The 10968-nt window shown below is 50.9% G+C and overlaps 2 protein-coding genes across 2 annotated transcripts; both read left to right on the forward strand.

Annotated features, from left to right (window-relative positions):
• Positions 1–3048: 3048 nt before the first annotated feature.
• Positions 3049–4436, forward strand: ACRALDRAFT_1066255 (uncharacterized protein). The gene has a single exon (XM_071017308.1). It carries the CDS (start codon positions 3327–3329, stop codon positions 4323–4325), a length of 999 nt encoding a protein of 332 aa, XP_070871233.1. The 5' UTR covers positions 3049–3326; the 3' UTR covers positions 4326–4436.
• A 1030-nt stretch (positions 4437–5466) lies between these two features.
• Positions 5467–9805, forward strand: ACRALDRAFT_2045005 (uncharacterized protein; the record flags this gene model as incomplete). Its single annotated transcript, XM_071021487.1, has 8 exons — positions 5467–6345; positions 6415–6603; positions 6674–7139; positions 7192–7319; positions 7384–8034; positions 8102–8244; positions 8322–8923; positions 9045–9805. 8 exons carry the CDS (start codon positions 5467–5469, stop codon positions 9803–9805), a joined length of 3819 nt encoding a protein of 1272 aa, XP_070871234.1.
• Positions 9806–10968: the final 1163 nt, after the last annotated feature.

The raw sequence follows: 10968 nt of genomic DNA on the forward strand, positions 1-10968 counted from the left end.
TAAGCTTAAGGCACCTCTTTTTTAATAAGCCCGCCCTATAGTCACGAATAAAATAGCGTAGCCGAACGCGCTATCCAAGCCATCTTAGATAAGGGGAGGAAGATCGCTATAGGCGGTAATATCCCGCCTTTCCTTTAGGACAAAGTCACCCGGGCCGCCATATATATCAGTAACGTCTCGGCGTCCTCTATAGTTAAGGGTAAGACGCCCTATTAGGCCTATTACGACGATTTAGCCCCCGGCTATAATAATAAGCCTCCTATCCACTATCTACGGACCCTGGGCTGCTAAGCCTTTATTTATATCCCTCCTAAGAAAAGGGTCCGCTTATATAAGCTTAAAGCCCAAGCTAAAGAGGGCATCTTAGTAGGATTTAAAGGGGAGCACCTATACCGAGTCTGGATTCCTGCCGGACTAATTAATAAGCCTAAGGGCCGCCTTATTATTAGCAGCCAGGTTGTTTTTCACGAAGACCTTCACGATAACGGTAACCCCTCGGAGCCTAAGCCGGCCTCTATTCGTAGCTAGCTACCCGGTAACTTTCGGCGTAGCCTATCGGAATCCTCCTAGCGTAACCCCGGAACCGGCTCCTAAGTTAAACGCCCGCCGGCCACGCCTCCGGGCCCGTCCTTTTCTATAGTATACGACGTTATATACGATACGGAATAACCTACCGGCGTTATAGTAAGTTCGGGCCTACGTAACGACCCTCTTATCGCCGGTTAGCGTGATCTGCCTTACCTTACGGCATAGCAATAATTTAACCTAGAGCTTATCGTTAACCTAATAGAATATAACGCCTCTTTTAACGCTATCTTTACTATAATCCGTGAACCACCTCCCGGCGTGGACCCTTCTAAAATTCGTCGCCTACGTGATACTAATAACAATAATAAGAACGCCCCCTCCGCCGCCGATAATAGCGGCGCCTACTAGACTATGCCTAACCCAAAGAGCGTTACTAAAGCTCGCCGCCTTCCTAATTAGACCTCCTAGTAGGAGGCTATCTTCGACGAAATCCTTAGCCTAATTAGCTACGGTGCCCTCTTATTTAAGCCTTTTCCTAAGTAACGAGGCTGCCGGTGAACTATAAAGATTATTATAAAATATAAGAAGAAGAATAGTCTGCTAGAAAAAAGGAAGGCTCGCGTTATTACTCGTGGTTTTTAGTAACGCTACGGTATCGATTATTATAACACTTACGCCTCCACCGTTAAGGCCGCCTTATAGCGTATTATTATCGCCCTCGTAGTAATTAACGGATAGCCCGTACGCTAGCTTAACGTCGTTAGAGCTTACCTTCACGGTAACCTTAATAAAGAAGTTTATATAAAGCAGTTTATAATACTGCCCGAGTTTTTTAAGGACCCACGATATTAGCACCTGGCTCCTAAGCTTGGATAAAGGCCCTCCTACGTTATACGCCTCCGAAAAGCCCTATACGGATTAAAGCAGGGCGGCCACTAGTGGCAGTAACGTCTTTATAAGGAACTCGCTCTTTTTGGATATAAGCCTCTGATTTCTGACCCGGCTATTTATCGTAACGCCTCTACCGGCGTTATCGTCTCTACGCATATCGACGATTTCCTGATTATAGGCCCGCCTTCGGCCTTATCCCTCCTTTTTAATTAGCTAGCCGGCCGCCTAGATATTATTAATCTAGGTAATACCGATTACTTCCTTAGAGTCCGGATTTAATAAAGCAGCGACCACCGTTCTATCACTATCTTATAAGACGCCTATATCGCCGAAGCCCTTAAGTAACTCTATTTTAACGGTATACGCCCGGCTATAACGCCGATAGATCCTAACCACCTCGCCGCCGCCGTGGGCCGTTAACCCGGCGATACTAACTCCCCCCTGGACCCTATATAATACACGTTATATTATTAAATTATCGGTAAATTACTTTATCCCGCCTGCCTTACACGCCTAGATATTATCTACGCCGCCTCTTTTTAGGGCCGCTTTAGCTATACGCCCTCTGCCCACCACCTTATAGGCGTTAAAAGGATCCTACGATACCTCCGTGGCAACTAATCCGATGGCCTTATATACCGTTAATTGGCCGACTATTAATAATAACACGGTAACCGCCTCGGCCTATTCGGCGCCTCCGATTCCAGCTTTACCGACGCCGAGGGCGCTAAATCCACCACTAGATAGGTCTTTTTTATAGCCGGAGGTCCCGTCGCCTAGTCTTCTAAACGCTAGGCCCGCGTTATAAAATCTATACCCGAGGCCGAGTTCTACGCCTTTAGTAACGCCGTTTAAACTGCCTAATAGATCCGCTATCTACTTCGCGAGCTCGGCGAGGATCTCGATAATAAGCTAATTCCTATTAAGGTCGATAACACTAGGGCTATCGCTAAGTCCTAACGATCCTATCGTAGTAAGTTTACCCTGCTTAACCACGCCTATATCTTTAACGCCGTGGATTATAAGGAAGTCTAAATTAAGTATATCGATAGCGCCGATAACCCGGCCGATAGATTCACTAAGCCCTTATAACCGGGCCCCTTTAACCACTTTAAATCTCTGCTTCGGATAGAAAAGATCCCGGCCTGCTTTACTAATTAACTAACTAACTAATCGAGTTAACTATTCTAGCACCACGGATCGTAGCTCCGCCGTAACTACGCTACGATCCGAAGGGGAGTATAAGCTTTTATAGGATATCGGATCCGGGTTATTATATCTGCCGGGCGCAGGGTACTTGTATCGGACCTCTGCGCCCGATACCGGAAGCAGGGAAACGTCGGTAAGGATACAGGGAAATATTTATTAGGATGGATAGAAGTTATATAAGTAAGGGTACCTTAAACGGATCGTATTTGTATAGGAAAGTCCCTGTTTATAAGTACCTCTACTCGACCCCACAGGGGATCGAGTGGCTAACAGTTCCACACAATTAACTGGTCCCCTTACGTAACTTCTGCTAGGCTGCTCCTAATCTCACATCATCTCGCTCACACGTGATTCTCCCCGTCTTTTATTAGATATAGTTTCTCGGAAATGAGCAGTCAGGGCAATGTCGTGGCCTCAAGCCAGTCGCTCACACTGGACTTGCCTCCCAGTTGCATCGAGTTCTGCCCGGCGCATCCGCGATATTTTGTCGTCGGAACATATAATCTTCAAAGAGACGAGTCGCAGGCAAACACAAACTCTCTTGATTCACCTGGCGACGAAAGCCTCCCGGGTGAAGCCTCACAACGCACCCAACAGACTCGCAATGGAACGCTGTTACTATTTGAGGTTACTAGAGAAGGAACTATGTATTTTTGACCGGCTTGGCTGATGTTGTACTTTCCTGGCCACTAGCTAACATGTGGCCTTATAGAACTGAGAAACAGGTTTCCTCGCAGCCTTCGGCAGTCCTAGACTTGCATTTTTGTCCTTTGCCGGGCTGGCAAGATATTCTCGCCGTGGTGTCGAGCACTGGGACGCTGGCGATATTTCGGTTGAACCCTGAGGTAGACAAATCATGCCCATTAGAACACTTGGCTACGAGCAGCATACCGGATGTTCCCGAAGACGTCCTGTTCCTCTCGTGTGCATGGCACCCAGGGCAAGCTAAGGTTATCGCCATTACCACCTCGACAGGTGAAGTGCGACTGGTATCTCTGGACGACTCCTGGAAGATCACTGACGAGGGCCCTGGGACTCTGATCACTCACACATTGGAGGCCTGGACGGTGGCTTTCGCTCCTCTTTCCATAGGCTTATCATCCGCCGGAAATGATCATCGTGCGCTTATGGTCCTCTCAGGGGGTGACGATTCGGCGCTTCGTTACACGGTTCTGGGGAGCACGGAGTACGAAACAGATAGACCCGCCTTGCACGCTTTATACCCTGCCATTAAGCTTGGGGGGCACGGGGCCGGTGTCACAGCCATACTGCCCACATCGTGTCAGCTGAAAGATGGTGCCAATGTGGTCATCACAGGGAGCTACGATGATCATATCCGTGCCTTTGCCATTCACCCTCCATACGCCGTATCGGGGACTCGCACGCCCCGATGCCTCACCGAATCAAATCTTGGCGGTGGCGTGTGGCGACTGAAGTTGATCAGGACCAAGACAGAACAAGATACTTGCGAGATAACCCTCTTGGCATCGTGCATGCATGCGGGGGCGAGAGTCGTCAAAGTCGCTGGATCGCTGAATGGTGAAAGTTGGACTACGACGGTGCTCTCCCGCTTTGAAGAACACCAAAGCATGAATTATGGGAGTGATTTCCTTCCCGGGTCGAATGATGGTCTCATCTGCGTGTCGACAAGTTTCTATGATAAGCTTCTTTGTCTCTGGGAGACTGCCTCGGATTAAAAGGTAGCTATGGCAACTAGTTCAAGCTTAAATAGAAGTCATAAGACACTTCTTCATGGTCTTACCCACCGGGGATGAGACGATATACGCGGCTTCGAAAACCAACTCGACTGGACCTTTCTCTTCGCTGACGTGATGGACTGTAGGTTTTCATCCGTCGTCTGAGCATATCTTACCTTATAGACGGGAGATTTGACACATTGTACTGGCGTTTCTATGTGCGGAGGTTATAATATATGTTTTCATTCGGCCCAAACACTTGCAGATCAGGGGCTTCACCAAGTTGTTCTCACATTTCCTTTAGGAACACTTATTCTGACTGCGGCACTACTGTCAGCAGCCGGCGCCAACCACACGGTCCCAACCTTCTCGACAACAACAAGGTCATGATCGCCGGGCCGGGGTCGGGGTCGGAGTCAGGGTCGAGGACGTGGACAACGTGGAGGGAGGGTCGGGGTCAATCGAACCCAAATTCCGCACATAGAAGGCAACCCAATCCCACCTGGATCCTGGTCGGGAACGGATGAGGCCATCCGTTATCTCGGTAGGCTCAGACGTCTCAGGCATACATATATTCGTATATGTACGAAGTAGAAGTGACTTCATGTAGAACATATCCAAAATGAGGGTTAGTCATCCCATAGATAGTAAACTGAGCTACAGAGGTACATACAAGGTACCTAGGTAGGTACATCACCTGGCTGGGTACCCAGGTACCCACTATTACTGACAACGCCGCGCATGTACCATGTTAAAGCCGGCCTACTCCACTAACTTCCGAGTGCCTCTAACAGCATTCAGTGTCTGGCGACGCTTGCCTTGTCTCTTCTCTTCGTATTTAACCTTCTGCTCCTTCTGCCCTCACACAACCCCTCAACGAAAGCAGGCATTGATTTTCCTGCCTATACACCCGATATAGACCTCTGTCGTACAGAAGTCACAGCAAAGCAGCTCGCCTCTCAGTGCGAACTTCTCGTTGGGCCTTGCCAACCCAAAATTACCCTTCCCAACAATACACGCCTGTGCTTACTGCCTTCTTTTCTTGCCATACCCAGGCCTTATGTGCTCATTCTGAGCTGCTCGAGGAAGGGCTACTTTCACGTGGGTGCTCTCGACGAACCGCGCCGAGTCCATCTTCGCCATGGCTGCCGCGAACCAGCAGAATGATGCGCCCGGCCTCGGTCCCGCTGATGCCCAAGATCCGGGCATACTATCGAGAATTCATCAAGCACTCGAGGTTGTTCATAGCCCATACTCCACCAACGATGCCCGACGTGATGCGCAGTTCTTCCTCGAGGAAGTAAAAAAAGAGAAAGAAGCACCTTTTTACGGCTACACTCTCGCTTCGGAAAAGTCGCAATCGCCCGTTGTCCGACACTATGCACTCTCCCTTCTCGACAATGCCATCAAACACAGTTGGGCGGAATACACGGAGGACCAGGCCGCAACCATTCGGGGTTGGGTGTTAGAGCTCTCCCATGGCATTTCCGCAGGCGACCCCTCGTATATCCGGAACAAGACGGCCCAACTCTGGGTCGAGATAGCGAAAAGAAGCTGGGGAACTGAGTGGATGAACATGGACGAGCTGTTGGTCCAGCTTTGGCAGATACCCGATTCTGCCGTTCACAAGGAGCTCGCCATGACTGTTCTCGAGACTCTAGGATATGAGACTTTCTACGGCGACGACGTTGTGGTGGTTATGCGGCAAAGTGTTCTCTGCAAGGGGTGGACGGAGATTACCACACCAGCTTCGATTCTGACAGAGACCGTCAAGAACCGAAATCCAGCTCCTGCCCTGCGATACGGCGACGAGGGCTGGGTGGTTAGGCTGGTGGCACTGCTCAACCAATGCCTGAATGGCGACCTGAACGGCAGCGCCGACATCCGTTCGTGCGCCGCAAAGGTTTTGTCGGTACTCAGTGTCATGATACCCTGTACCATACCCAAGGCTATGGCGGCCGGCGGACTCCTGCCCGCGACATGCAGAGCGCTCTCCACTGCACATGTCTCTATCCAGAAGGTGAGGGGTCTTCCTCCTGCATGGTGTTCCCCAGTCGCCGTTACTTGAACTGAGCTGACTTGACTTTAGGCGGCCTTAGAGGTCTTACATACACTTTACTCGCGCGATGATCTGTACGAGACGGAGTTCGTCGAACTCGTGGCTCCCATGTACCAAGGCCAGTCGGTTCAGTTGCTGAAGATGCTGTTCGAATGGTCGGTCGTGAACGCTGAAGACATTGATGACGACAAATACCAGTTTGCGAAAAAGTTCTCAGAGGTTTGTGCGCCATCCAATGCAGCCACCACTTATCCCACAGCCTGGCTTTTGCTCACCTAGATGTGTTAAGATGCTGTCTCTTCTGGGCAACTATCTTGACCGTAGATTTTCCGACGTGCCGCCTGATTCGGACATTGATGGATTTCTCAAGCTGCTGCTTCTAGCGGCACAAAGCCAGAGCCTCATCGTATCCATTCCCGTCCTGGTAACATGGACTCGGCTCCTCCACAATCGCCTGATTGGACAACGCACTGCCAATTCGCAGCTGATCGGACCTCTTCTGGAACTCTGTGCCTCGCGGCTCATTCGTTACGAGAATATGCCAGAGGACAGCCAAGATCCGACCTACCTTTTCTTAATGGAGGACACTGATACTATTCCGGAACGACACGCTTTCCTCGGCAATTATCGCCGCTATAGTGTTCAGATCATTGAGGCAATTGTCTGGCTGAAGCCCACCGAAGCAATCTCACACATCTTGGGTCAGACCGAGTATGTGCTGCAGCACCTTTACGACGGAGAGCGGCCTTTGGATGGTGAGTCCCCTCTGCCGTCGTTGCCGGCCAGGGCCTAGCTGACACCTCATAGTCGCTGCATACGTTAGGCATTCCATGCCTGTCCTGCGCGCAGATGCCCACTTGACCGTCGTAGACGCTGCTAACAAGGGCTACATGAAGTGGAGGGAATTGCCGCCCCCGAGTCATGATCCCGATCATGTGAGTTGTGTGCAATTCCTGCGGCGCGTGGTTGCTACCCATTGCTAACCCAAAGGAACGGCAGCGAACCCACCTCGAAAAGGTTCTTGAAGATTGGTGCAGCAAGCTTCTGGAGATGAACTTCGAGGACCCCATGATTCGAAAGCGAGTACTGCAGGTACTCGTATCATTTTCCACGTCTGCGCTTGATAATAAACCCGGCTTTATGCTCAGAGTTCTCGAGCACATCTTAATGACATGGCCGGCTCAACAGCCAGAACAGAGGGCGTTCAACGAGGCGATCAAGGACTTTCAGACGGAGAGCATGCAGGAGCTTCAGAGACTCGCAACAAGAGTCCCTGACCATCTGGTTGCTGTCTATGACCAGGTCGAAAGTCGGGTGAAGGAAATGATTGCGTCGGGAACGCTTGACGAGAAACGCCAAATCGCCTATCAGACATTTTTATTCATCATCATCCACAGGGCAACCCAGATTGATCCCACTGTTAAGATGCAGCGTCTACAGACGTTCATCGATCCTATCAAGTCCCGCTGGGAAAACCCCGAAGTTCAGAAAGCTTTATCGTCCTACTCCAACTTTTGTGAGCTCATGGCCTTGGACAAGGCCAAGAGCTACTTGACAAGCCGTCGTGCCCACGAGATGGCCGATTGGGGTGCGTCCAAGCTGGATGCAGAAGGACTTGCACTACAGGCGGAACTGGAAGAAAGACAGAGGGTAGTGCAACATTCCCCTCAAAACGAAGCTCCTGTTGGATCATTTTGCTGACCAATACCCTGAGCAGATGCTGCCCCTTCGCGTGACCAAGTCCTTCATCTCCTACTCCGTCGAGAGACTTGACAAGTCTTCACCGGCTTTCCAGGCCTCCTATGGCCTGTGGAATGATGCTTTTCCAATCATCCTTCCCTGTCTTCTACAGTTTCTCAGGTGTGTGCGAGGGTCAATGCCCAAGCCCCTGCCTCTTTCATTTCTTGTGCATATTCTGACTTCTCTTTGTGTGTTAGTCATGCCCACGCCACGCATGACCCTAGCAATTGGTCCGAATTCGAAGGAGTCAAGGAATCCGTTGTCAAACGGGTTATGACTGATCGTTTTTGGCAAGCTGGAATTTCCGAGGGCAGTAAAGACGAGTTTTACGCGCGGGTCGAGGACAAGAGGAACACCCTGGAAGGTCTTGCTTCGTCCATTCGAGGTTCGGTTCGCAACGTCCGAGAGACATGCTACGCGATTATTTATTGCATGAGTCGGCTCGAAGTCTATTTTTACGGTTTCAGCGAGTTGCCCAACCCGCTCGCACAGGCGTTGTACGGCAATGCGTTCCATTTGTCAGCTCACCAGCAGATCAACCTACTTAACCTGACGAGATACCTGGTCGACGACTGCCCTGTGGAGCAGCGCGAGCATTTCTTGCCGCCACTTCTATCAGCGTGCTTCCGGCAAATCGATGGCAAGATCAATTCCGAATGGGAGAGACTCGACCGTCAGCAGTCTGTCGACGCTGCGGGCGATGATTTGACGGAGGAGATGAAGTCAGAAAGCATCTTGAGGCAGGTCACTCATAGTGCTGTCCTTATGTTGGCCGACCTCCTGGACCCGACGAAGAAAAGTACGTGTTTTGGCGAGTGTTGCCGAACCCCGGACCCCATCCCCCTTTTTTTCTCCTCTTCTTTCCATTTTTTTTTCTTTTCTTTTTTTCCTGCGACCTGTGGTTCTAACGGGCTGCCCAGATCCTCCGCCGTTGAATGAACACGGCCAACCGCGACAGTACCCCACGCTAAGGAAATTCTGTCTCGTACATTCGGATATCGCTGAGCCACTATTGTTGTTCTGCACTCACATCATTCGCGTCAGGGATACGCGGTGCTGTAGTATCATTCTACGGGTTTTCCGGTCTATAATTCCCGATTTCCTCACGACGACAATGCCGGCTCCGCCTGCAGCGCACGGAGTGAATGATGCAGCCAATGGCACAAGCCCGGATCCTTGGCTCGACACAAGCCCCATCCCGCCCGAGAAGGCGGCGCCCATACGAGAGTACATTTCATCGGAGGTTCTGCGTGCTTGCATCACATCTTTCCACGAGCCTTATTTTGTGGACTTGCAGAAGGATCTGGCAAGCCTCATCGCGGCGATAGTTGTGTACTACGGTCCCATAACTAGCACGCCCAGGGATATTCTCCTGTCGCTGCCCAATGTGAGGGCCAAAGACCTAGACAGGCTGAGCGAATTCTCGGCCAAACCAGCGTTCCAGTCGCGTCAACAGCGCGCTTTGGTGCTCCATTTGCTGAAAGACTTGAAGGGAGTCAGCATCGCCGAGATGGGAAAGCTCCCCAAGAGCAGTGTGCCCCCGCCGCCGAGGAAACCCACACGCAGCAAGATGGCCCAAGAGTTCATGACGCCTGCTAACGAGGGTGGTGCGAAGCAGCCGCCGATGGCTGGGGTAGACGATGAGCGGTTGGAGGGCTTGGCATCTCTATTCGATGCCTAGGTAGTTCTCTGGAAGGGGGTTTGACTTTAGCTGCCAACGCCGAGCCATTGTCGAGACGGCTCCTGGTTATGAGATGCTGGTGGCCGAGCTGACCCCTCACCAACACACTAAAAGTCGGTCTTTGAAATCCGGCTCAGGTGGACTTACTGAGGGCACGGTTGGGGAAAAGGAGGGGCCGCTGCAAAGGCCACGGGAGATAAAAGGGAAGTAACTAGCTATGGAAAGATGCCAGGAGTTTGGCGTCAGACGAGACAAATGCCTGGGACAGACATATTTTTTCAACTGCTCTTCCAGGAGATACGGTCGCGCCCCATGTCCACCCAGGCGGTAAACTAAATACATGGCTCAAGTTGGGGATTTGTGATTGGGAGGGACATGGGGCATGGGGATGTTAATGCGGGATGAGTTTTGTCCGCGGAAAGCAATTAAGAAAAGAACGGGCTGGTGCTGACCAGCGTTCGAGTCGCTGAGCATGCCTCTAATCTCAGTCTCTGGTTTTCGTTTTGCAGCCGCCGCTCCCTACGCTACTGTAATCAAAGGGAAACGGGTCAGGGGCCTGGCGGACAGTACGTATGATGGGGGGTTCCCGTCTTTGAGGTCGTGGGAGCGACTAAGCGGTATCACCGTCCACCCACCCCTAACATTGTCGATTTGATTTGTCTTTGGGCTGCTGAGGTTCTGATATCCAGCAACAGACATCGACTAAGAACGCTCTCTATCAGAGCAAACCATGTGTCAAGTTGGAGAAATTCTTAGGTCCAGTGCATGGCCCCGCCGATAGCTAGCTTTGGCAAATAGACTGAATAAAGGACGATAGGTGAATACAAGTGCCCTGTGACCTATGCGGCCATGTCACTCATGGATCAACCAAAATCAAAACCTACTACGAATACCTACTAAGTACACCGCGAAAGGAAGCCTGAATCCAGATCTGGGCCAGATTTTGGCCAGAGTACATATCCGAGGTCCTCACTCACACCAGGGTATTGGATTACTCAACAAGGACCTCGGCTTGAGGCTTAACGAATGTATTTTAATGTGGCGTACATTGTACAGAGGGTACTTTGTAATGATCCGAGTGGGATGGATGACATCTCAGTGATCTACGGCACTTGTTTGAACCATCCTTCTGGAAACAAAGCACCGTCGTCGTGAGGTATGTG

This window comes from Sodiomyces alcalophilus, assembly GCF_042370955.1.
Source record: "Sodiomyces alcalophilus JCM 7366 unplaced genomic scaffold ACRALscaffold_10, whole genome shotgun sequence".
Taxonomy (NCBI): Eukaryota; Fungi; Ascomycota; class Sordariomycetes; order Glomerellales; family Plectosphaerellaceae; genus Sodiomyces; species Sodiomyces alcalophilus.

Excerpts from the sequence above, each read along its gene's own strand:
- ACRALDRAFT_1066255 (XM_071017308.1), top strand. The coding sequence starts at position 3,327 with ATGTGGCCTTATAGAACTGAGAAACAGGTTTCCTCGCAGCCTTCGGCA.